We start from the raw sequence: 27,443 nt of genomic DNA on the forward strand, positions 1-27,443 counted from the left end.
ATCGTATTAAAATATATGTGCTGCGGTGAACGTTTTAACAACCCAGTTATATTAAATAGAATAGCAAAATTGAGGAACATGGTCTTCCTTGGTATTTTCTTGGTATATTATAAAAAGATGTTTTCTGTTGGTATATTTTTGGGGGTCTGAAGATATATTTTATCCCTAAATCTGCAGTCACACTGGCAGTAAATTCGACGCACACAAAAACAAAGCAGCGCAAGGTGTAATCCGTGAAAAGTAAATAAAATATTTACAAATAAAACTTACCAACAAAATGGCTACTCGCAGGCCGAATCGCGTACGCTGAACACTCCGCTGTACGCACAAGTGTTTAATTAAAAAAGTTTAATAGAGAAATGATCTATAATTGGTGTGTAGTGGAGTTTGTTGTGTGTTGTGCGTGTCCGCCTTGTGATAAATGTGCATCGGCGTGCAAGTTGGTGTGTTTTGTGTTCGTAAATATACTTGAAATGGTTCTAAAAACATAACAAGACGCGGACGATTCGCCTCTTGCACGCACACACAAGCAAACATTTGTACGTGCGTAATGTAATTCCACATGATTTGGGAATCTAAATTTATGGCCTGCCTGAAAGATGTGTTGTGTTCGCCCCGAACCGAACCGTTCGCTGCGTTGCTTTATTTTCTAGCGGGTCCCGTCTGTCCGATGTTTTGATTTTCGTGAAATTTTCCATTGCATTGGGGGTTGCAATCTGCTGCATTTGCCGGCTTGTTGCATCAAAGGCAAAATGGGCATTCATTACGAATGCTCCGCCTTTCCCTTATCATTTACAATATTTCAATTTAGCAACCAGAACAGACACCTACACAGTTGCATAATTGCTTATCACTCCGCTACTCTACTAAAAAGAAATTGTCCAAAGCACCCACACACACAAACCTCAAGCTACAATGTCGATCACACCACGCAACAAAACAACAGAAAAAACATATTTGTGTTCGCAAAAATAAATATATACAAGTACACCATAACTGTTTCTATGTAAACAAATAGATAATAGAAACTTTACCGAATGCAAAAACGTTTCGTGATTTTGCTGCACAGTGTAATTAATACCCGACTGAAGTTTTTTTGATGTGTCTGGTCTTAAATTGTTCCCTCTTGTTCTTTCTCTCTCTTTCTCTGGCAGTACTTTTGTGTGCTATAGATAATGATTATTTGTGCCTAACAAAACCCGTGGAGACGATCGGTTCGTTTCGGTTATTTTTACTCCAAATGTCTTGGAATTTCTGAGATTGTGTCCATAAGAAAATGGCCCGTGAGCCATTCAGAAATCATACTAAAACCGAACTCCAACTGTGCCAACTTACAATCAAATATACAACGAAAGCAAAAAAATGTGCAAATTCTAGTACTCATGGAGGTGGATGGAGTCCACCCTTGGTGATCGGCTTTCTCCTGATGTGCTTTGGCGTCTCAGATTCTCTTCAGTACAAAAATGGTAAGTAATTACAGAAATTCCATTATTATTGATGGCAGTGTTCGACTTTGCCTACTAGTCAGAATGAGTGTGAGGGAGGAGGCAGATGATGCACCGCAAGTTCATTAACACATACAGAGAAAAGAACCAAGGCAGAAGTAGAAGGAGTAACAAAATTACATCTATCCCTTTCGCACCTCTCAAAGCAAGCACATCGTTTGACTTTGTACGCGTGTGTGTATGTGTGTGTGTGGTTTCAACTGCACTTTTCTGCTTCCCTCTCCCCAACACACTCTTCCCGCTGCAAGCTTTGCCTTAAGCTCTCTTCTCATTTTTTTTTCTTGTCAAAGGCCTTTGGCTGACAATTTCTGTGCGCGGGAAGCCTTTATGAATAAACAACAAGAACAACTACTTATTTAGACTGTAGTACGCACTCAACTTGATTGCACTGGGCATAATTTAGTGCCTTCACTTCACTCCCTCCGTCCCCTGCCTGCCACTTTTCCAAGTTGATGGGACGCTAATGAGCTGAAAAAAGAGGCATAGTAATAATTTAGTAGTTATAATAGTATAGTACAAGTATACTCCCCGGGTAATTGCCAGCCGAGTACTCCTCTGCTTCTGCTACTGCACATTTCAAATTCACAAAGCATTGACCCAAGCACACAAATTTTGGGGGGAAGGCCTTTGCCAGGCACAGCGTCGAAGTCTATAATAAGGCTGGCCACAAAGCGCCTTTCCCAAGTGGGGCAGCGGGAGTCGTGCTGGAGGAACGGAAAAGTTGGCTCATTCCCGTTGGTAAAGTTAATATGGAAAATGGCAAATGGACAAAGGCACGAGTATCGTCAAGCTTTGAGAGTGGACGGTGGAGTGTTTGGTTGAAAGATAAGCCCGGGGTCGTCCGCACTGAAGTTGTCGGAGTCCGGAGTCCTCCAACATGCATTGGGGCGCCAGCAAAGCAAGTGCCTCGCTGCCTGCACATCACCAGCCTCCTGCCCGCGCTTCAAGCAATGTGCAATAAAAAATAAACCGACAAAACTTAAAATTGTCGACGGGCATAGTAGTAGAGAGTTGAGTGATAGAGAGAGAGAGAGAGAGAGAGATGGAATGTGGAAGAAGATTGGCAGGGAGTTGCTTCCAAAAAAAGCGCATCAAATATGTACACAAGGCAGCACCAAAAAAAAAAAAGCTCCGCATTCTCATCTCTCTTTGCTTGCCCCTCTCTCACTCTTAGTGTATGTGTGCGTGTGCGATTTACTTTCTTTAACACTTTGACGCGCGCACAAAGTGTTTTTGCCTACGCTGATTCCACTGCTCCGCACGCTTCAGCCCCCCTAGGCCTTGTCCTTTTTTGCAGTAACTGACGTTTTTGCTGCTGGTATTCCGTGTGTGTGGCTCAGGGGGCTTGTATGGTAGGAGATTTGGTCTTTCGCTCTCTTTTGCAATTTGCTTTTCCTTCTATTTACTACGCCGTAGTACGAGCCCGTTTTGTAAGTAGTGTAGTAAAAGGAGCACTTCAAAGCAGGAGGAAAAACGCCTTTGACGGAATTTTCCGAGCCATCTCCCACTGCCCCGGGGACTAGCGTTTCACTGTTGTTGACATTGATTTTGATTTCATTCGAGTGTGCACGCAGTTCCACTTTTAAGCCGTCCACACACACAAACGTACATTATAAACGAATGAATACAAAAAAGAAAAACATGCATACATACACGTTTGCCAACACTCATCCTTCTTTGAAGAGGGCTACAAATGAAGTCTTAAATTTCTTGGGATGAAATATAAATATTATATGATGGGAGAAGTCCATACAGCAGCCTTTAAACTTCTAAATTTAACATAAAACATTTTGTGTCATCAGAAGCAATGAGAAAATACATATTTGTTAAAACATTATTGGATTATTTGGCAAAGCTGTAAATTGACGAGAGAGCTATTCAAATTTATACTCTCATCTCCTCTTTCATACCTGCAGTAGTAGAATTTACCGTAACTAACAATGTATCAAAAGGCTTTAAGAACGAACAGCATACTGGCCAAAATTCCAATCTAAACTATTTATTGATTTAGGCCCCAACTGGGCAAAGCAAATGCCCCAAACTCATCGCAAACACAATTTCGCTCTAACTAACCTAATCATTCTGTGGCACAGATGGATTCCGTAAACCATATCACCCCTCACCCCCCGTTACTGGTACCGCTCTATGCCCCGCAGCACAGATGCACCGAGTATCACTTTGCAATTTAAACAATAATGTTGTGTTGTATGGGGCCTCGTAATTCATGTTTGTGTGTGGGTGGGTGGGTGGTTGGGTGTGTGTTTGCCTGCCACCGCATGCAATCGGTTTCAATGCAGCATCCTTCGCATCTTGCACATCGATGCCACATTCAGATGTGTGTGCCTATGGGGGTGTGCTGTTGGCCTAGCCACTGACCTCTACGCCTGGAGAGGTGGAGATGAATGGAAGGAGGGAGTGCGTGTGTGTGCGTAATCGGAATTGGAAATGCCAGCAAATTGGCTGCCGTTTACAGTTGCGTACACAGCGTGGTCTCTCCATATGCAAATATACAACATCAACAACAGCAACAAAAACAGCAGCAAGGAGAGCACCGACCCGTCTGACCAGCTTTTTCCTGCTTCTCCTTCTTATCATTTATCGTAATCTTGTAATGACGTGTGTTCCACAAATGTTAATTGCAAAAGGGAAACGGCGATAGGCAAAAGGAATGTCCAGCCATCCCTTTGCATCCCGTTCTCTGCCTGGGTACAAACGAGACATCGGAGCATTAAACGTTTAATTAATCGGGATGGTTTGCATTTCATAGCAATTCAAAGGCATTACGAAATTAATCAGCCATTTAGTATTTATGCAGAATCCCCACCCAACCAGTATAACTAATTTAAAAGCATCATTTTAAAGCACTATAATGTAATTTTTTATACATTTATTTGCATCCATCCATCCATTAGATCTATTAAATATTAATAAGTTTTAACTTTTAACTCCAAACATATGGTTTTAATTAAACTTTCCAACACTGAAATAGGAAACTTCTGCTGCCGCTCACAGCTAAAGCGATGTGTACATGCGTATGTATGTACATTTATGACAATAATTTACCCAACAAGTTGCCAATTTAAAGACCCAAAACATGTCAGCAAGTAATTAAATTTTTATACAATTTGCATATCTATAGGCGTTCAGTGCAGGCAACTGCTACCCTTCCCTGCCCGTCCTCTTTGTGCTTGTATGAGTTTGGTTGTGTCCGTCTGCCTGTGTGTGGTGGTGTGTGTGTCTGTGCGAGCCACTTAACATAGCCGTTGGCGTTGGCTAACTAACGAACCGAACGAGAAACAGAAACAGAAACAAAAATAAAAACAAGGCGAATCGAAAGCAACACCACTTAGAGATGAGCAATACGAATATTTTGGGGAATAAGTCACCGTTTACAATCACAGTGCATAACATATTCTAAGTAGTAAGAGGAATATATTCGTGTACTCTGCAACAGAAAGTCTCCAAGAGTAGAGTGTCTACATATTTGCATAGGTATCTGTAGTATCTATTCGATAGCTGGGCGTGACAGCGAAGTCGCTCATCTCTAAAGAGCATCTCCTCCGTGGCCTTTGCTAACAAGCTCTCCCTCTCTCCTTCTCCTTCATTCCACTCCACTCCCTTCTTCTTATTTTTTACGATACTGTTGTTGTCTACCTTCCTGTTGGAGTTTCTGCTGGCTGCTGGCTGCTGGCTGCTGTTGTTGTTTTTATTCCACTGCTTTAAATGTCGGCGCGTTCGTGCGTTGCTTGCAATGCTGCGACGTCAACGCAGCGCAGCGCATAAACATGCACATCGTTAAGAGACCCTTTTGGGGGCCAGGTCGTCTCCTGCTCCGCTAAGCCACCACCGACTCTCTTACCATCTCGTTTCGGCCGGTGACTCGTTTCCAAGCCGGTCATTTAGAGGCCAGGCCCCAGCATCAGCATCAGCATGAGCATGCTCTCGCACACAAACGCACACCCAGCAAACATTCTCAAGAACACACAAACAGAAACACACATGGAAAAGAATGTTTTCTCTTATATCTTGTTGTTTTTGTTTTTTGACTGCTCTTTGTTTTCCTGTAATTGTTCTGACTGCCGTTCTTTTGGCCCGCCTCGCATACCCTTGCAGACGAGTTACTATGACTTTGGGCAAATGTTTGCAAGGTAAATAAGAGAGCATAAGAGAGCCACAGGCATAGCTGACATGCAAAATATCAACCTGCAGGGTATTAGAAGCTTCGAATCCTCAGTAAAACAACAGCAGGGCTGTTTTCATTTCGTTGGCTCCTGAGGTTTATTTGTTGGCCAAAAGTCTCGCCATATGGTCAGGAGAGGCGGGGTCTCTCGGTCTCGTCTCGAGTTTCTTTCGCTGAAGCGTTATCTAATATTGCTGAGAGGAAACATTAATTCGCAGCTTGTTGGCAGGATCTCGGATCCCTCATGGCCCCGACTGACCCGCTAATTTATGTCCCGTTCCTCCGCTCTTTCCCTGCGCCCTCTCTTCCGCCAATCTGAAAAAAAAAAAAACCAATTTAAACTTTATTTATGGCTTTTATTATTTTATGCCTTCTATTTTTGGCATTTCTGCTGCTCTTTTTCCTACCTTCGACTGGCGTTTGTCAATTTTTAACCTGTTGTGCATACTAATTTGTCGAGACTTTTTTTATTTTGTTCGTACATATTTGGTTTTTGTTTTTGTGCTTTTTTCTGGCTATCCCTGGAGACCAGCGTCGTCTTCTGTCTCTATAATTTAAGTGGCACTTTTGAATGATTTGTTGGCCAAGAGAAAACACCCTTGCTGACTTTTTAATTAACTTTTCTTGAATATAAATTAGGGTTCCTTAAATACATATTTATTGACATTTTATAGGACGTATCCTGAATGACAATGAGATGGGGCAGGGGCTGGGGCAGGGGCTATCATTAAGTTTAGCGATCTCACAAGCATTCTTTTGCTAACGCATAAATTAAGCATCGAAAGAGAACAAGTATTTCGGCAATCTGATATCCATCAATATCATTAGTTATATGTCGAAACCCTGAGCTGAACCGCAAGCACCAGAGAAACTAGAGAAAACCACAAAAATTAATTTATCAAACTGATCGTTCCTTGCTTTGGTTGAATGGTCTTTGATGAACAAAATAAAGAATTTACCAGCACTGAAGGGGAAGAAAAAATACAGATAAATAGCCATAAATCAAACTAGTTTTAGGGTCAGTTCCGAGACTCTTGATACCCATTGCAGAATAGTCGATCTTCTCGTGAGTAAAATTAGTTCGTTGGTGAGGTTAATGTTAATGACCATGGGCCGAGGGCGTCAAAGTACATATGTACATACATGCATAATAGATACATATGTACATACATACACATTCCTATGTACGCGTACTAGTATGGCACTGCAAATTGTTTATGAAGCAGAGTTGTGGCCCATAAATTTAAATAAAAATTGAATGCAGAATTTAACTGCAACGCCAACGCAAAAATCAAGTAAATCGAGTAAACAGATGCCAAAACATGAGAAGAAAACTAGAGCTTTGCGGGTGCCGAAGCGTTTGATACCCTGCACATTCGTATTCTTAAATCATCTGTTGCAGCTGGGCAAGCATCTGTCTAGAATCATCATACCCTTTCGCGTACCCTTTGTATTGGAGCTATTACTTCCTCTGCTTTATGTTCCCCTCTGTGTCTCACTCTCTGCATGTGTGTTTGAGTGTGTGTGTGTGTGTGTGTGTATGTAAATCTATCAATAAACGAATTTGTAATTGTTACAACAACATTGCCATCCCGCTTCAACCAACGGAGCATTAACAGACAGAAATTCAGAGACAACGAGGAAAGACAAAGGAACAGCAAGACACAGCAAGAAATCATTCATTTCATTAATGTGTTGATATACAACTTGTTGGCCGTTTGCCGCCCCCTGCTGCTGCCCACCCCTTCCCCTCGTCTTTATATGTAATTACTCTCTTATGCTGCACTTTGCCGCTTTTGATGCTGTGCTGCCTATGCATGCTAATTAGCAGCAAACGAGAGAATTAACATCAGCATCCGTTCCTTTCTATTACGCTTCCTCTATCTTCGTCTCGGTCTCTATCTTTCTCTTACTTGTGCGCACACAATGCCATTAAGATGGTCGGCCCGGCATGGCATGGCATGACATGATGACTCGTCGGCATCTTAATAATTACATTTATTTGTAACGTGTTAAGATACTACAGAAAGTTCCACCAGCCATAAACATGCCACATATCTGTCCATTACTAAATATGAATACATGTCATGTACGCTGTACCATATTTTACCTCTCCTGCATGAATAATGTAGTCCATCTTCTGCTGTCGGTGTCTCTGGGTAATTTTCAACAATTTGCAGCCAGAGCCGCAACAATTTTCATTGCCTGTGCGCCGAGCCTATTACCATTGGTATGCGTAATAACTTTTGCGGTGCGCACGGCAATCACACTAGTCAGCAAATGTTTCGAATACTCATGTGAAAGTATATTTCCCAATGGGAAGCAATAAATGTACTCCTTAAAGGGCATGGGTTTCAGTTTTTCGCTATGGAAAATTCTTAATATTTTCCCTGTTACATATTGGGATTTAGATCAGGAATAATGTGCTTTTTGTTAACCAGTTTAATATGATACCTGGGGGCACCTTCAATCCAATTCAGGCATCAACCGCAGCTGCTATCCCGCCTCGCCTTGTGTGGCGTGCAGGGGCGTGGCTTGGCCAGGTGAGGTAGGTGCGTGTGGCCAGGGATATCGAGTGAGTTGCCGTTGCTGCATATCATGGGCAATTGTTATAATTTGCCACATATTGAAATTGAATTGCCACGCTCTTGCCGCTCACTCACCTTCACGGTAAATGGAATCGCGCGCTTGGCTAATTTTGCATTCATGCCTGCGTCCGCGCTGCTGCAAAGCAGGCAAACAGCTCATTTAGTCGTAGTCCGCTTGCATGTTACACATACTACAGTGCTGGTTGCAGTTGATTGCCGCTGAGGCATGGCTCCCACAAGTTTCCCATTTCCATTTGCACTTTGAGATTCGATTTAGATTGGCCCGCTGACAGCTCCTCAGAGTTAGTTGCTCCTATTTAGAACGGGGCCCGGGGGGGGGGGGGGGGCATTGCTTCGGTTCTCCATATCGAAACGTAATCGATATAAATTTCGCTTATGACACCTCCGCTCTGTGTTCCGGGCTATGTTTAATTTGCATGGAAAGGTGTCAAGTCGCGACTCCCAAACCAAACCAAACCCAAGCTCAAACCCAAAAAAAGAGTAAACACGTTTTGCCATTTCAAGTCTCCGACTAAACACTAACGAGACATCGGATTTGAATACAAATGCCTCTACGCTTTTGACAAATCAGCTAACAGTAAATAACCTGTTGCGTTTGTCTTGCGCCATTAATGTCAGACTTCATTATGATGATCCGATCGGTGTGAATCGGTGTGGCCGTAGGAGGACATAAAGCACAACAAAACAAAACGCCCTCAGAGAAAGGAAATTCTATTTTTTAGCGAGGTAATCTTACACCCCTTGGACGGACACTGGACAACGGACAGCTCAGACATCAACACTGAGAGACAGACACAGACACAGACAGAGAACGACTTCATTATGTTGCGGGGCGAGCGAGAGGAGCTCAGATTACATGCGTGCCCAAATCTGAAAATAATCAAAAAATCTTTAAAACAAAACAGAAGAAAACTGGCTGGGAAAGGAGGGTAACCGGGCAACGGGGTACAAACAATGCAAACACAATCATTATCGAGATTACGGCAAAATTTATCGGCAACGAGAAGAGGGGGAAGGGGAGAGCCAGCTCCACAAGACACCAAAGTTCCTAACGAGCCCAAAAGAGATGCGAAGCGATGCCCCAACGAACGTCGCTCGGCTACAACATGCTTAAAAATTGTTGACTGGATTTTGTGTTAGGTTCAGTTTGCCTTTCTGCCTCTGTATTTGTGTGTCTGTGTGTCGTTGTGTCAGTGTATCTGTGCATCTGTGTTGCCTTCCTTTTGTTTTTGGGTCTGGTTTGGCTTAGCTTGTTTGCCCTCTCGCTGCTTGCTGCTCGCTGCTCGCGCTACCTGTGGTTCCTCGAGAAGGGGTTCCAACGCGGGTTCAACCCAAGAGGTTCCCCATGTCTGGGTCTGTGTCAGTGCTGTGTTTGTGTTTGGCTTAGGGTTTGTGTTGCTTTTGTATTTTTTGGGGCAGCGCCCACCAAAACGCCTCGAGGCACTAGCACCAGCACCAGCACCAGCACTCGCACTCGCCACACAACGAGCCATTTTACGGGCTAAAAAGCTCGTTTATTTTGTATCTGGCTTGGCTTTTGTAGCTGTCTTTGTCCCTAAACAATAAGCAGCATAGAAATCGTATAGAATTTGTATAGATAAAAGCGTGTAGGGGCGTAACAAGCGAATATAATAATTAAAATGGAATCGGACAGGCAGCCCAAAAGAAGCTTTCAACAGTTGAACAAGAGAGCGACCGTAACTCCATTATAAATGCTAAATTTGTCAACTAAATGCGAACATTGTTTTATTTATTTGCGATTTATTTGAATGTGAAAAGCCCCACAACCCGAACCCGTATCCGAACAAAAGTTTAAATTCTTGGAGCTCAAAGTCAGACCTTAAGACATGCAAAGTACATAATCCCCCGTCTGGGGTTTCCTTACTTTTCGTGCCAAACTTTTTTGTTATGCTAAATGTGGTACATAAATTGAATATAAATGAACATTTTCGAATTCCAAATTGGCGGATGGATGGACCTTCCGTTGGGCAGGGTAACAAATGTTAAACGCTGGTGGCAACACTTGCTTGCCAGTGTTGGTCAGCGCATCCGCGCGATGACGTAGCAATTAGTTAGCCAGCACCTTGCTGGGAAGACCACAGCATAAATCTTAAATTGATTTATAAATAATGGCCTGTTTGGCAGCTATCCCCATTCCCATGCCCACCAACCATCAAACAGCCAGCAAGCAAAGTAAATGGCAATAAAATATCAATTTGCAATCTCCACTTTTCTGTCTCTGTCTCTGTCCCTGTCCCTGTCCTGCGATGTTGCTAAAGTCGCGACTGAGACTGGGACCCAATTGCAAAAATGATTTGTTTTCATCGAGTGCTGTTTGGTCTGCCTGTTCGGACTGCTCTTGTGGTCCATTTACTTTAACAACACTCTACCGGAGGAGCGTCTCAGGATATAATTTATGCTGTAATTTACAACCAACTACAGAGACTGTTGGTTTGCTGGCAGTCTCCTCCTGGCAGACAAACCGATTTCCATACATGGACACAGGCAGGCAGGCAGCCAAGCAGCTGGGGAGACAAGTCAAGTGCTGATGGTGATGCTGCTGCTGCTTGGCAATTAACCAAAAGTAAATCTTGATGTCAGTTGCTGTTGTTGTCTTCTTATTTCTGTTTTTCCACTGCTTCAAAATGTAGAAATTTCAATTTAAATTCGTGTGTTCGCATTCCAGTTCCAATTTCGATGCCAATTCCCTTCAATCAGTGTGCAAATATTTTCAATGCTTGCGATGTTGTAGTGCCTGCCTGCCTGGCAGTTTCAATAATTCAATATAAATCAATTCCAGCTACCGCTCGGTGTTCGGTGTTCGGTGTTCGGTGTTCGATGTTCGCTGCTCCCTGCTAATGGCCACAAGTGGAGAAGAGAAGTTGTCTCAATGGCTCCCCAGTTGGCAGTCTCATCGATTGGCTTTTGGGTTTGTTTTATGTGCACTCTTGTACCCTTGTACTCTTGTACGCTGCTTTATTCATACATATGTATAGATTTTTCATTTTGCGCAAATGTTTTTGCTTCTGACAGCTTCCTCCTCAGATAGGAGGGGGATGGGGAGACAGAGCCCAGAGCCGGAGATCGCTTCTGACAGAGGCCTCCACTCGAGGATGCTTGTACGAGAAACTAATTGAATGTCAATTTGTTCGTTGCCTGCCCTGCCCCCACCCCACAGCCCCAACCATTCACTCGCCACATTTACCCCTTCTTCGTTTCCCTCGAAACCGTCATTCGCGCCTCATTTTGTATGCCTGTCACGACGGACCCAGAGCCAGGGCCAGAGCCAGAATTGGCCACTTGGCTGGCGCTGCTGTCCCGTTTAAAATCCCATTTGTATTAACATGTTGCCTTTTACAATTCCAATATTGAATCTACATAATAGGCCACTGCAGCAGAACTGCATAGGTATACGCACATATGTACATATTGTTGACTTAACTTATTTATTGTGGTACGAGTAAGTATCCGCAAAATGGCCTGTTGGTATTTCAAATATTTACATTCCTTCCTTATGCAAAAATGCAAATTTAAATCGCATTCCCTTCAGTTCAATTAAATTCGAATGCATTCTGTGGGTCTTATATATGAGAATCTCTAATTTGTAGAACATATTTGTGAGTGCTGAATTATTGATGGATATTATTGATGTGGCCTATGAGCACTGTCCAATTTCGGTTGAAACTTGTTCCGCTGTCGATGCATTTCCACGAATAATAAATGTAATAAGCTCGTGCCCCAGCTGTCTGCAAATTAATTTAAAGCATCAAGCTCAAGCAGGCGCGCAAGAAATATTAAATTTACAACTTTTTGTTTTGCTTTGTTTTGTACTTATTTTTTCTGCCGTTCACGTTTACTGCTCCACCTGCAAGGCCCCTTCGGCCAGGACCCCCACTGCTGCTAGTCCCGCATTGTGTGTGTGTTGGCTCGTAATTCAAAGCCAGTGAGGCTTACAGAGCGAACTGGCAGCAGCAGTAGGAGGAGGAGAAGGAGAAGGAGCTGGAGCTGTAGAAGGTTGTTGGAGCAAAAGCCCTGCAATCTAGATGGGCAACACTTGAGAGCTGGAAACTACTACAAAACTATGCTCGGTCGTGGCAGCGTCAGAACGAGGCATATTGCCATAAAATTAACGGATGCTGGGTTGCTGGCCAGAGGAGCAGCCAGAGGAGAGGTGCAGAAAATATTAACACGATATTTTCCGAGCTACAACGATGGCTGGCTGGCTGGCTGGCTGGCTGGTTGGTTGGTTTGTTGGTGGTGGTGCTGCTGCTGCACCTCCTCCTGACCAACCCACATCGTTATCATAATATGAATGGTGGTAGCCCGGCCCCAGTCGTGCCCCATGTCGTCGGCAGAAGGAGGTGGTGTGTACCTCTGCTTGATTATGAGTGAGTGCGGCAGCCATGGGAACAGAACATGGATGGGGAGCGTAGCATGGCATGGTCATGTGCTTGTCTGTCGCATCGCAACAGCCTACCGTTGCCATTGCCTGGCTGCCTGCTGACATGTGGGTACTGTCTCCACCAGTCCTTATACGTATGTAGCTCATATTATGGTGGTGCTGCAGCCATAGCTGATAATGATGCACAGCACATTATTCGCTGACTAGGCTTGTATCCTGATGCTGCTGCCGCTGACTATGTCCTGTCCTGTGCTGCTGCTGCTGCTGCTGCGTTTGCATTTCGTTCTTGCTGCCGTTGTCACGTATTTGGGACAAGTATTTAATTAGGAAGTGCTTACGTGTAAGCGCCTTTAAGCAAGCACTACAAATGCATATGATGGATGTTTCCCCACATGCTTAATAAGTCATACATATCTACATGTATGTACAGACTGCGAGAGGATGCAGCTTTTTGGAATGATAGTTTTTGATGATAGCTTTTTTTATGTATTTGATGTAAGGAATTCCCTTAATATTGCTGGCTGTCGGGGTTCCTTTGGGGTTACTTAACGCGGTATATTTACAATATGCAATGCACAATAATTGCCTGTGCCAGCAGCATTAAATTATTTATATTAAAATGCTAATATTTGAGGTGATGATCCCTAAATTCCAGTTACTTTTCTGTCTCTCATTCAACAATGGGCCATTCAATAAAACCATAACAAGCACTCTCGAATATCCATTTATTCTGCTCTAAGACATTGAATAAATTCCACTGTTTTGAGTTGAAGGAAGCCCAAGTGCTCATCTTTGACTTTGATGCAAATGTCTTTGGGGCCCCCCGAGAAGCTAATGATAGTCAGAGGAAGCAACGGCAGCAACAGCAGCAGCACTGACCTCTCCACGCCTAACCAAAGCGAAGCGAGAGGCAGCAGTAGTGCCTGCCGGGCAGGAGAGGGAGCACAGAGCAGCAGGGATGGCTAACGACGACGATTTGCTTTTAGGCCACTGACATTTCCAAGCCAGTCGATAGAGACAGAGAGAGAGAGATCTCTGAAACTGAAGCTCGTTGAGAAGAGCTCTACTCGATAGCCCACTCGATTTGAAGACCCTGGAGGCGGGTTACCAATGCGCTGAAGAAATATTTTCCAAAATTGCCTCCCACCAGCGACAGAGGCCCACATCGAGATGCGGCGGGTGTGATAGATGGCGCGCAATGGGAATGGGAATGGGAATGGCAATGGGAAATGGGGGTGTTCTGCTGATACTGGTGGCTGCTGCTCCTCAGTAGACTTTGACTCTTCGAAATTGCATTCGGCAACTCGGCATTCAGCATCTTTGGTTGGGGGACAGAGTTTGCAGCATGTCTGCCGCCTTTTCCGTGTTGTCTTTCGCTGTGTTCCTTTGCTTTTCTGTTTTCTGTTGGGAGCCCACAGCACGTTTTCCTTTTGGAAAAGATAACAAACCCAATCGTTTGTGCAACATTTTCAACAGTTTTGGCACGATTCCTCTCTACCACATTCTAGGGAATGCTTTTCGTTGCTGCTGCTGTTGCTGAATCCCTGTAGCATATCCATCCACCATCCATATTCCTCCAACGTTGTCTTTGTCCTCCCCCTGCTCCCCATGTCGGCAGTCCGCAGTCCGTCGTCTCATCGTTCCCTCAAAGCGTGAACGAGTGGAGTTTTGGCAAGTCTTTCCGAACGTGCAAATTGCATGCTGTGCGAGTTAATGGCGTTTCGGAGGGGCTTGTTCCCAGTGCAGAGAGAGAGAGAGAGCAAGCGAGCGGTGCGGAATGGAATGGAAAGGGGATACGAGAGAGCAGAGCGGCATAGCATGGCACGGAACGGAATGGGGATGGGGCATGGGTGTTGATGCTAACGAGTTGAGAGAAAATAAAGTTCATGACTTTAATTTGTTTTTTTTTGTTGTTGCTCAAGCACGTCTTCGTTTGGTTTTGAGCCCTCCTCGTGATTGCTGGTTCCGGATTTGTACCTTAAGCCCATCTGAGATACTATATCTACACTTTTTTTTTCTTGGATGTTTTTTTGTGGTTTGTTTTCTTTTTTTTCTGCCATGTCCATATCCATCTGCATATTTAAATGTTCCATCAAGCAAATGGGAAAAATCGCATCCGTCCACCGCCCCATTGTAATATAATGTTGAAGATTTTAAATAAAACATGAACCAAGGCAAAGCCAAGGCACGGCACGGCACAAAACCAGCAAAACAATGGCCCAAACAGAAACAAAACGCCTGTCCACGAATGCCTACAGCTCCTACTTCAGCCTCTCCTCTCCTCGCCCTCTCTCTCTCCCTCTCTCCCCCAATTGCAATTTCCACTTTTGGCACGGCACAGCTGCAGCAAAAGTTCGGCCTCCTGCGCTTCCTCCTGCTGGAGGCTTCGGTTTTGGTATTGTCGAGTTGATGATGTTTGCCTGATAAGTGGGCTGAGGGCTGCAGCCTGAAGGCAGACTGAATTCAGCACAGAGGCCCGGCCCGGCCCGGCCTGTCCTGGTTTCGGCATAAATTTTAACTTAATAATGGCCTGCGATGGTCAAAACTGTAGATGCTGCTGCTGTTGCTCTGGACCCGTTATCATTTTACAACACTGTTGTAATTTAATGCAATTTTCTCTGGGTAGTGGGGGGGTCACACTCTGCACACACACACACACACACTGAGCAAAGCAAAAGCTTTCCATTTTGTGAGCCTGTCAGCTCGTACGGCTAGTATCTGGATGGCCCAGAACCAATTAGACGCCTCTTCCATGTTTATGTTTAACTTTTTAATTGTTAATGCCAACGTTGTTCAGACCCTGAACGCGGTGTTGTACGCTCTCGTCGAGGTGTTGACTAGTTTTAATGCATTTTGAACGCATGCCCCAGGTCTCACATCCCAAATCTCAGACAAGCCATCAAAATTCGCAATGCTAGTTGCTACTCACTATTTTTCATGCCCAGCATAAGCGAAGCCACGAACACGTTGATTTCCATTTTTCGTTTGCGCCACAGAGAGACTATTTTGCATTTTTTGTATCCCCCGTATCCCCACACATCAGCAGCGTCCACATCCACATCCGTCTCCGATGCTCGTCGTCTACCCCTCTCGATTTGTGGTTTGTTGATTTTTCTTATTCAACGCTCCATCGCTTGCCATCAGCGTTGCCTCCGCTTCGCTCCACTCCACTCCACTCCACTCCACTCTGCTCTGCTCAGCCACTGCTGCTCCTCCGCTCTGGTCTCCTGCCTCCAGCAACGATCCGTCCGGCTCTTTGCTGTCAGCAACATAATCATTATGGTCTCTGGGCCGTCTCCATCGACTCGTGGCTGGGGGGGATTGGCAATTGGCAATTGGCGTTGCGTCGGGGCCAGGCCAGGCGTGTAGCGTATTTATTTTAACGTTAATGGCCAGTTGTCATATCGGCTGAGCAGACAGGGGTTGGGGGGACCCAACCCGTCACCCACTCCCCTCTATTTTTCATTCGCATCCTCCATCCATCCGCTCCATCAACAGCACGCGGCGATTACATTTTTAAGTAGGTGTGTGAACATTTTCGTTTCAGTGATTTTGGTTTTAAATTAAAGCTTTCCCAGGGATGGGCTTGCAGGTGCAGCGCCAACCAGGGCTGGCACAACAGCTCAAAAGATTTTTGTTAACCAAAATGTATATTAATGCGGAAGCAGTCCGAGAGTAACAAAACCAAAATACTTATCAGCGAAACTGATGTCATGCACACGACAAGTATTTTGTTTTTGTTTATTCTTTTTGTAGTCGCTTGTGAGGAATAATACAGGAACAGCACAAGAAGCAAGGACATGCTGATGTGGAGCATCCTTATCTTAATCTTGTAGCTTAAGTCGTCGTGGGATTCTTTCGGTTGAAAGCAAAGATTCGGGGAAGGCCCTCGCCTTGCCCTTGATAACCATTAACAATTTGGTAAAACTTTAAAAGGAACACACAAAAAAGCATCACGAATGCACGAAGCGAACCGCAGAGAAAACAAACTTCATTGGTGATCATCATGGGGATGATGATTATTACTATCTTACGCAGGCAGGAAGGCAGGCAGCCAGAAAGGCAGGCAACCAAGCATATGTGTTAACTTGAAGTTAAGTGGATTCGCCAGAGTCTCCACTGCTGGAGCGGAGCTGAAGCTCCTTCCACCTGCCTGGCTGCTGGCTGTTGCTTGTCGTTGCCAGAACATGCAGCATTCATTCGCTTCCCTCTTCGTGTTGATAATTTAAATGAGTGAACGAGAAGCTGAAGCTGCTGGTTGGATGGCTGGCTGGGATCCCTTGACTGAGACTGAGACTGAAACTACCTTTGTATCTTTGCCTTTTTATCTTTTCCCTTTTTTTTTTGTGTGTTTTTTTTTCCATGTGCCTTGTTATGTTGTTCTCATGTTTCCTTCGTGTTGTATGGTAAAATGCACAAACAAAAAACAACAACAAAATACGTGAAAAGCAATACAGAAACCACCAACATTTTCACAAAATTGCTTTCTTTCGCTTTGGGCCTTGGTTTTGACGTTGGCATTGGCTTTGGCTTTGGCTTTGTTCTTCCTTTTAGTGTGCAGTGTGGTGGTATTCGTGTCTCAGTTTTGCTTGAATAACTTTGGAGCTGCCTTTCGGGGGGCAGGTGTTCTGCTCCTCCGCTCCAAGTCATTCTCTTGTTAGATTCGAATCCTCCCTGAGTTTCTGTTGCTGTTGCCCTGCCCGTCTCTGTATGTCCATTAGGGCGGAACTTGCATGTCAACGCCTGATTGACGATTGACGAAGCAATGAATAAGTTTGCGAATGGTACGCATATTATACGGCAGAACCTGAGATTGCTGAAACTTTAGACCACAGCACAGCAGCCCAGAGAGTGCCAGGGTCCCCTTCCCACCTGAAAGTGTCTGAAAGAAGTGAAAACTTCTGCTTCCTCTCCGTGTGTGTGTGTGTGTGAAATGGGAAGCTAATGGAAACTTTTAGCACAAGAACAGACCTCTCCCTGACGTGGATGTGTGGACACGCAGCAGCTTGATTGGAATGAAGGGAGACTTGGATGGTTGCCTCTAACTTCATTTACTGGGCGGGAATTGCATTTGGACACTCTCCTGTCATTGTTTCCTCTTTTTACGATGGTGATGATGGTGCTCCTGCTTCTGCTTGGTCTCTGTTGCCTCGTCTGTCTATCCATCGTTCGCTTGGACACAGCTCTGGCTCGTTGTCATCGTCTGGGAAGTGTTATGTCGTGGTGGCTGCGTGGAGGTGCGAGTAATTGATAGAAAGCATTCTTCGTTCAGAAATGATTGAACCTTCAACTGGAGCTTCACTCGGTCGAAGAGTAAAGTGTAAATGTGATAGACATCCCAATGGACGGTAGCTGAGGGTTTCCTCTATACAGTTGCCACAATTCATTACGGAGGGAGTTTCCTTGAGACCTCATTTCCCTCAAGTGGCGGCTGCTCCTACCGAGAAACGGATGCCACTGCTCTGTCTCTCTCTTTTTATATATATTTTTCAATTGGATTATGAATGGCATTGGCATGCAACATACTCGTATTTTGTGCTCTCATAATTGTCTGGGGAAAGGGGCTGACAGGGGGATAAGTAAGGAGCATTTGCTTGCTCCTTTCAATGCTGCCTTTTCCGCGTAATTTTATCCCCTTGCCGCCCCTTTCGCTGCTGTTGCTGCTTCTGCACATTTAATTAAAAATTATTCATGAGCGAAATTAATTATGGCTCGTGGGAAGCGAAGCTCTTGAGTACACTGCACGAAAATCTAATGAGTGACTGAATTACATATAATAAAATAAATAAATAAATAATCTAGAAGCAACGTGAGAAAGGACATTCCCAGCGTTAATATGCGATATGCATGTCCAGTGCTGAACAACTTTGTTTTGTTGCCAGTGTAGCCACACACCCACCATGAATAGAGGGGGTGAAAAAAAAACAACGGATGGACGAATACAAAATGTGAGCAAAAACAACTAGAGCGACAGGAAGAGAAGGCAGGAGTAGGAGCAGGAGCATACCGCACGGATGGCTGACTGCCTGGTGAACTTCTGCTGCTGCCTGGCCTGGGGCAGCCTCTTCAACACATTTAAATAGCTGCAATTTCCGTTGCAACTAGTGCAACGGAGACAGCAGCCAACGGTGCTGCCACCTCCACTCCACACTGTAGCGTGCCTGGACACATAATTCTGGCACTCGCAGCAGCAGCAGCAGCAACATCAGCACTGCTCGAGTGCTGCCAGTGTTGGTTAGAGGCAGCAGAGTGGCAACATCCTGCCACTGCCACCGGCCAATGCTCACTTCAAGCCGCACAACTACAGCCACGCCAACCGCCGGATACGCAAAAGTTTCGTTTCCCCTTAGGCACACCAATACCCGTTCCGATTCCAGTCCGTTCCGCTGCCAACCACACACCACAGCAACACACACCCATTTCTGTTGCCTAACAATAACAGCACTTGCACTCATTTAGCATTTAAGTGCAGTTGTTGTGCCTCTGCTGCTCCTCCACCAGGTGCATGTACCTCCAGAGTCCGTCGTCGAGCTGTGCTGTGCGGCGTTAAAATTGTCGACTCGGTCATCCGAATTATGCCATTTTGTGCCACAAACCAGAGCAGAGCTAAGCCAAACGCTAGATGCCAATCGTCGCAGCATCATTCACATGGGCATCCATTTACTCAGGCTCCATCTGCAGCTCTTCCCACTCCCAGTCCCAGTCCCACTTGGACTGCAGACCCAGACCCAACCCAAACCTCCACACAACTCCCAGCGATGGTTGTATACATTAATAATTAAAATATTTTCCCAAGTTTTGAATGAAGAGCAGAACGGAGCAGAGCAGCCTCCTCTTCTGGCTGCTTCCACGGTTTCAACTCCATCTCCATATCCGTCTGCGTCTGCATTTCAATTTCGGTCGAGTGTGGAGACTGCTGCGGTACTCCAGACTCCATCTGGATGGAGGATCCATGTCTGCTCTGTGTATTTTGTTGTTTTTGTTTCTGTTTTTGTTGGTAATGATGTTGGTTGATTTCTTGACGCTTCGCTGCTGCCCGTCTGCAGAGACGAGTGCATAACAAAATGTAAATAAAATGCAAGGATTTGAGGAAAAGTGCAAGCATCATTCAGCGAGCATCCTCATCGGGGATTACAATGCATTTTTATGGATTTATGGTAGCTTATAGCAGAGTTGGGATTCCCGCATTGGCCATGGTATTATCGAAGAGCGAGTAGGAAGTTATTTTCATTCCTACTATTACATAAAATTATATACATATACACACATATATACATACATATGTGTACAATCTACACACACTTGGCACATTAATTCAGTTGCCCCACCTGGTGGCCGGGGGCGGAAAGCATTCACGCTTGACGGCATACGAACAGGCACCCAAGCAAGCAAGCAACCAACCCACTTTGCAAAATGTCACCATTTGCATCGTCAGCATCGTGATGAATAACACGAGTGCCTGCCTGGCTGCCGGCCTACTCTCTCCACCTCCCATGGTTGCCAGCTTCCTTTCTGTTGCGTTTTGGGTCAAATTGAAAAGCGAAAAAGCTCAACAATTGTCTTGAAAATGCACTAAAATTCTGTATTTACACACAGATCTTTAGAACATTACATCTAAATAAGCATAATAAAGACATAAAAGCAGCGTCTTTTTGGTATATTTTTCTGCCGTTTTCACACACAAACGCAAGACGCATTAACGCAAATTTAGCGCCAATATAAGTACTTATTCTGCGTTCTTGCGTGTGATCACTAGCAGTCGATAGGGTATTCGATAAGTTTGCATTTTGTGAGTGTAATTCCAGATTCTGTAAATAAAAACTATCTCCCCATATATCAGCAACTGCACGCCCAAGCACGCGCTCGCCCAAGCGCCCGGTGCAACGCTTATTAGGCAGCGCGCAGCTGTGAGCTATGAGCTGGGAGTGTGCATCAACCAACCCACCCACGTGTGCAAACAAAAGCCAATTCAAGCTCTCTGGCATTGCATTTGGCTGCTGCTGCTGCTGCTGCTGCTGGTGCTGCAACAATGCCTATTCTGGCCATGTTCTCTTCTACTTAATTGTTAATGGGCTCGGCCCACTGCCTGAAGCAAGCGTTGACTAAAACCATTTACATTTACATTTACATATATGTATGTACATTTACATTGTATGTTTCCTTGTCTACTTGCAGTGCATGGGCCCATCTCCTCGTCGCTGGTGTCCACCTCGTCGTCTTCGTTGTCGTCGTCATCCTCGAATGCGTTCATCAACACGCCGGCGACGCTGCTGTTCACCACAAGGCATGATATACAGGTGGCAAACATAACCCGGCCGACGGGTGGGCCGCAGATCGATGTGCTGGTGAGGGATCTGGCCGAGGCCATGGCCATTGACTTTTACTATGCGAAGAATCTGGTCTGCTGGACGGATTGCGGCCGGGAGGTGATCGAGTGTGCGCAGACGAACTCCTCCACGCTGCTGCCGTTGTCGAAGGCGCCGAAGCAAACTGTGATATCGACGGGGTTGGACAAGCCCGAGGGCCTGGCCATTGACTGGTATACGGACAAGATCTACTGGACTGATGGCGAGAAGAATCGCATCGAGGTGGCCAGCCTGGATGGCAAGCACCAGAAGGTACTCTTCTGGACGGAGCTGGATCAGCCGCGAGCCGTGGCCGTGGTGCCCGGCAAGCGTCTGCTCATCTGGACGGACTGGGGCGAGTATCCGAAGATCGAGCGGGCCAGCATGGACGGTGATCCCCTGTCGCGCATGACCCTCGTCAAGGACAATGTGTTCTGGCCCAACGGTCTGGCCGTGGACCTAAAGAGCGACCTCATCTACTGGACGGACGGCAACAATCGGTTCATCGACGTGATGAAGCTGGACGGCAGCAACCGGCGGACGATAGTCAACAATCTGAAGTATCCCTTCAGCCTCACGTACTTCGACAACCGCCTGTACTGGACGGACTGGCAGCGGGGCTCCCTCAATGCCCTCGATCTGCAGACGCGCGAGCTGAAGGAGCTGATCGACACGCCCAAGGCCCCGAATTCGGTGCGTGCCTGGGACGCATCGCTGCAGCCGTACGAGGACAATCCCTGTGCCCACAACAATGGCAACTGCTCGCACCTCTGCCTGCTGGCCACCAATCCGCAGGGCTACAGCTGCGCCTGCCCCACGGGCGTCAAGCTGATCAGCGGCAACAGCTGCGCCAATGGCTCCCAGGAGATGCTGTTCATTGTGCAGCGGACGCAGATCAGCAAGATCTCGCTGGACTCGCCGGACTACACCATCTTCCCGCTGCCCCTGGGCCGGGTGAAGTATGCGATTGCCATCGACTACGATCCCGTGGAGGAGCACATCTACTGGTCCGATGTGGAGGCCTACACGATCAGGCGTGCCAAGGCCGATGGCACGGCTGTCACCGACTTTGTCACCTCCGAGGTGCGCCATCCCGATGGCCTGGCCCTCGACTGGCTGGCCCGCAATCTCTACTGGACGGACACGGTGACGGATCGCATTGAGGTGTGCCGCCTGGACGGCTCCGCTCGGAAGGTGCTCATCTACGAGCATTTGGAGGAGCCACGAGCCATTGCCGTGGCCCCATCGCTGGGCTGGATGTTCTGGAGCGACTGGAACGAGCGCAAACCGAAGGTGGAGCGTGCCTCCCTCGACGGCTCCGAGCGTGTGGTGCTCGTGTCCGAGAATCTCGGCTGGCCCAACGGCATCGCCCTGGACATTGTGGCCAAGACGATCTACTGGTGCGACGGCAAGACCGACAAGATCGAGGTGGCCAACATGGATGGCTCCGACCGGCGTGTGGTGATCAGCGACAACCTCAAGCATCTCTTTGGCCTGAGCATCCTGGACGACTACCTCTACTGGACGGACTGGCAGCGGCGCTCCATCGATCGGGCGCACAAGATCACGGGCAATAATCGGATTGTCGTCGTGGATCAGTATCCCGATCTGATGGGCCTCAAGGTGACCCGTTTGAGGGAGGTGCGGGGCCAGAATGCATGCGCCGTGGGCAATGGAGGCTGCTCCCATCTCTGCCTGAACCGGCCCCGCGACTACGTCTGTCGCTGTGCCATCGACTATGAGCTGGCCAACGATAAGCGAACGTGCGTGGTGCCGGCCGCCTTCCTGCTGTTCTCCCGCCAGGAGCACATTGGCCGCATCTCGATAGAGTACAACGAGGGGAACCACAACGACGAGCGGATACCCTTCAAGGATGTGCGCGATGCGCACGCCCTGGACGTGTCGGTGGCGGAGCGGCGCATCTACTGGACGGATCAGAAGAGCAAGTGCATCTTCCGGGCCTTCCTCAATGGCTCCTATGTGCAGCGGATCGTGGACTCGGGCCTGATTGGGCCGGAGGGCATTGCCGTCGACTGGCTGGGCAGCAACATCTATTGGTCCGATGCGGAGGCCCGTCGCATTGAGGTCGCCCGCCTCGATGGCAGCAGTCGGCGCGTGCTCTTGTGGAAGGGTGTGGAGGAGCCGCGTTCGCTGGTCCTCGAGCCGCGACGCGGCTACATGTACTGGACAGAGTCGCCCTCGGACTCCATACGACGCGCCACCATGGACGGAGCCGAGCTGCAGACGATCATAGCGGGTGCCAATCATGCGGCGGGACTGACATTCGACCAGGAGACGAGGCGTCTCTACTGGGCCACACAGTCGCGGCCAGCGAAGATCGAGAGCGCCGACTGGGATGGCAAGAAGCGGCAGATATTGGTCGGCAGCAGCGACACCGACGAGCCGTATGCGGTCTCCCTGTACCAGGATTACGTCTACTGGAGCGACTGGAACACCGGCGACATTGAGCGGGTGCACAAGACGACGGGCCAGAACCGCAGCCTCGTCCATTCGGGCATGACGTACATCACCTCGCTGCTGGTATTCAACGACAAGCGACAGGTGGGCGCGAATGCGTGCAAGATGAACAACGGCGGATGCTCCCATTTGTGCCTGGCCCAGCCCGGCAGACGTGGCATGACCTGTGCCTGTCCCACCCACTACCAACTGGCCAAGGACGGTGTCTCCTGCATTCCGCCCAAGAACTACATCATCTTTAGCCAGCGGAACAGCTTCGGCCGACTCCTGCCGAACACCACAGACTGCCCGAATGTGCCGCTCCCAGTGTCCGGCAAGAATATTCGAGCAGTCGACTATGACCCGATCTCGCATTACATCTACTGGGTAAGTGGACTGGGAGTGCGGCTACACGGGGAGAACTCTAAGCTGTAATATTTGTAAACTCCTTGCAGATCGAAGGCAGAAGTCACAGCATCAAGCGTTCGCTGGCAAATGGCACAAAGGTGAGCCTCTTGGCCAACTCCGGGCAGCCTTTCGACATTGCCATCGACATTATTGGGCGGCTGCTCTTCTGGACATGCTCCTACTCCAACAGCATTAATGTCACGAGGTGAATATCTATCGCTCTTCCATTTATCCGAGGGTTTTCCCTAAACGTTGCCTCTTTTAGCTTCCTGGGTGAATCCGTGGGCGTCATCGATACTGGGGACTCGGAGAAGCCGCGCAACATTGCCGTGCATGCCATGAAGCGTCTGCTCTTCTGGACAGATGTCGGCAGCCATCAGGCCATCATACGTGCCCGTGTCGATGGCAACGAGCGCATGGAGCTGGCATACAAGCTGGAAGGAGTAACGGCCCTGGCCCTGGACCAACAGTCCGACATGATCTACTATGCCCATGGCAAGCGCATCGATATGATAGACATCAACGGAAAGAACAAGTAAGCAGCGCAAAGAATATGGGAAGAAGTCTGTACTAATCTCCACTTTTCCCTCAAAGGAAAACCCTCGTCTCCATGCACATCTCGCAGGTTATTAATATTGCCGCCTTGGGGGGATTTGTGTACTGGCTGGACGACAAGACCGGCGTGGAGCGGATCACTGTCAATGGAGAGCGTCGTTCCGCGGAGTTGCAGCGACTGCCGCAGATCACCGACATCCGTGCCGTATGGACACCGGATGCCAAAGTGCTGCGCAATCACACGTGTCTGCACAGTCGCACAAAGTGCTCCCACATCTGCATAGCCAGCGGGGAGGGTGTGGCACGCAGCACTCGCGACATCTGCTCGTGCCCCAAGCATCTGATGCTGCTGGAGGACAAGGAGAACTGCGGCGCGTATCCAGCTTGCGGGCCAGATCACTTTACGTGCGCGGCCCCAGTGGCGGGTAATAGTGACATGAACAAGGACTGCATACCCGCTTCGTGGCGCTGTGACGGCCAAAAGGATTGCCCCGACAAGTCCGATGAGGTCGGCTGTCCCACATGCCGGGCGGATCAGTTTAGCTGCCAGTCGGGCGAGTGCATCGACAAGGCTCTCGTCTGCGATGGCACCACCAACTGTGACAATGGCCACGATGAGGCCGACTGCTGCAAGCGGCCAGGAGAGTTTCAGTGTCCCATCAACAAGGTGAGTGGAGGAATTACTCGCAGAATTCTTAAGCTAACAATTCCCTATTCTAGCTGTGCATTTCGGCCGCCCTGCTCTGCGACGGCTGGGAGAACTGTGCCGACGGTGCGGACGAGTCGCCCGATATTTGCCTGCAGCGGCGCATGGCCCCCGCATCGGATAAGCGTGCCTTTATGATACTGATTGGGGCCACCATGATAACCATCTTCTCGATTGTGTATCTGCTGCAGTTTTGCCGCACGCGCATCGGCAAGAGCCGCACAGAGCCAAAGGATGACCAGGCCTCGGATCCGTTGTCGCCTTCGACGCTCAGCAAGTCGCAGCGCGTGTCCAAGATTGCCTCAGTGGCGGATGCGGTGCGCATGTCCACGCTCAACTCGCGGAACAGCATGAACTCGTATGACCGCAATCACATCACGGGCGCCTCCAGCTCCACCACGAATGGCAGCAGCATGGTGGCATATCCCATCAATCCGCCGCCCTCGCCGGCCACCCGATCGCGGCGTCCCTACAGGCACTACAAGATCATCAATCAGCCGCCACCGCCCACGCCCTGCTCCACAGACATCTGCGACGAGTCCGACTCCAATTACACGAGCAAATCGAACAGTAATAACAGCAACGGCGGAGCGACCAAGCACTCGTCTAGCTCGGCTGCCGCCTGCCTGCAGTATGGCTACGACAGCGAGCCATATCCGCCGCCACCAACGCCGCGCTCGCACTACCACAGCGATGTGCGCATCGTGCCAGAGTCCTCCTGCCCGCCATCGCCGTCGTCGAGGAGCTCCACATACTTCTCACCACTGCCGCCACCGCCATCGCCTGTACAGTCGCCCAGTCGAGGTTTTACGTAACGTTTTGAGATTTACATCTAAATGAATTTAGTTGGAGTTATGGCTATGGCGATTGAGAAACATTGAGACGAACGGATGGATGGATGGGAAGCGTGTTTTAATTTTTAATTTAATTTAATTTTCACAATTCTACTTTCTGTAACGTTTTTATTTTTATTTTATGTTTTTTTTTTGTAAATATGTATGTGTGTTTATAATTTGGTCATTTAAGGCTTTAACTATTTTTAAAGTTAGTTTAAAGAGCGCCGCCACCGCCCCATGCCCCCATACTTCAATCGAGCTGCGGGCTGGGGCGGTGAAAATGCCTGGAGGAGGACCTTCTCGATCTCGTTAAGTTTCATTTTGCCAGATACCGAAATAGATTGCAGTACAATGCATCATTAAGATACGCGCCAACAATAGACTGCAACACATTTTTGTAAGCGAAATGCAATTATTAGAAATTAGCCATAGATTTTAAATACGATACGACACATATACGATACAATATATATACGATAAAAGTACAGTATTTGATAAGAAAACAAATTTTAAAATTCCGAGTGCCAAATTTTCTGAAAAAAAAGAACAAACAATGAATGCCAGAAATTTCCACAAAAGATTTCGTCGTATCTACAAATAATTTCAGCCGCTGATCCGAAAGCATTTATGTACGTACCACTTGGAGACTTACTTTAATATGCATTTCTGTTGGCAAGTGTATGTAAATAGTTGATACTTTTGTGAGAGGAAGGAAGCAATATTGACGACAGCTGCTCAACTATGATGTATGTAATTCGAAATGTCTTCTTAATCGTTATAAACACCAAAAAGTGCCTCAATAATGTGTGTGTTTTATTATTGTTTATTCTACATGTATGCGTATGTATATCCTATATGATTTATTCGTAGCTAAAACAAATGAATAGTTAGTTATTCATATGACATGTGTGTTTATTTGTTTTTAATCAATACTTAAACAACAATAAATATCATATTTATAGGTAATTTTAGTAAACGTTAATTGTAACAAAAGAATATACAACAAATCATATTTTTAAATGTAAACCAGTATTTTTAACAAAATTACATTTGGTCTTTGTAGTCTTTTTTAATGTTTGCCGGCTGTGAGATGGCCTTGGGGCTTTGAAAATATTTATTTTGAATTAAGTTACTGTTTTGCGGTTCCAACCATGCTGGTTCCGAGAGTTATCGATGACGACTGGTTCATGTGCGTGCCAGTGTTGCTAACGAAACGAAGAAGATAAAGAAGACAAATGGCGGCAAGTTGGATTTTATTAGATTTTAAAACGCCGTTTAGCTTAATTTGCCACAGACTCTCGTCATTTGAGAGAGCCAATATACGTGTGATAGCACAGTATTATGCCCTCGCTAGTTCCAATAGTCACTGGTCAAGAATTTATATACTTTATGGTGTCGCAAACGCTGCTTACTGGCTGCCACATGCATACACACGAATCG

At 47.0% G+C, this 27,443-nt stretch overlaps 1 protein-coding gene across 2 annotated transcripts; it reads left to right on the top strand.

The window, feature by feature from the left end:
- The first annotated feature begins 180 nt into the window (after window positions 1-180).
- Window positions 181-27,029, top strand: LOC117578818 (low-density lipoprotein receptor-related protein 6). Of its 2 annotated transcripts, XM_034264572.1 has the most exons (7): window positions 181-240; window positions 1,155-1,466; window positions 20,872-23,885; window positions 23,954-24,111; window positions 24,172-24,441; window positions 24,501-25,128; window positions 25,182-27,029. In XM_034264572.1, the coding sequence occupies exons 2-7, from the start codon at window positions 1,277-1,279 to the stop codon at window positions 25,980-25,982; spliced, it is 5,061 nt and encodes a 1,686-aa protein (XP_034120463.1). In that variant the 5' UTR covers window positions 181-240; window positions 1,155-1,276; the 3' UTR covers window positions 25,983-27,029. The 2 variants fall into 2 exon arrangements, with proteins under 2 accessions (XP_034120463.1, XP_034120464.1); XM_034264573.1 differs by lacking the exons at window positions 181-240; window positions 1,155-1,466 and adding an exon at window positions 20,439-20,485.
- Window positions 27,030-27,443: the final 414 nt, after the last annotated feature.

Source organism: Drosophila guanche, unplaced genomic scaffold (assembly GCF_900245975.1).
Source record: "Drosophila guanche unplaced genomic scaffold, DGUA_6, whole genome shotgun sequence".
Lineage (NCBI taxonomy): Eukaryota > Metazoa > Arthropoda > Insecta > Diptera > Drosophilidae > Drosophila > Drosophila guanche.

Coding starts and splice junctions, on each gene's coding strand:
- LOC117578818 (XM_034264572.1), top strand. CDS start 1,277: ATGGCCCGTGAGCCATTCAGAAATCATACTAAAACCGAACTCCAACTG. Junction 23,886..23,953: donor TCTCGCATTACATCTACTGG/GTAAGTGGACTG, acceptor AACTCCTTGCAG/ATCGAAGGCAGAAGTCACAG. Junction 24,442..24,500: donor GACATCAACGGAAAGAACAA/GTAAGCAGCGCA, acceptor TTTCCCTCAAAG/GAAAACCCTCGTCTCCATGC.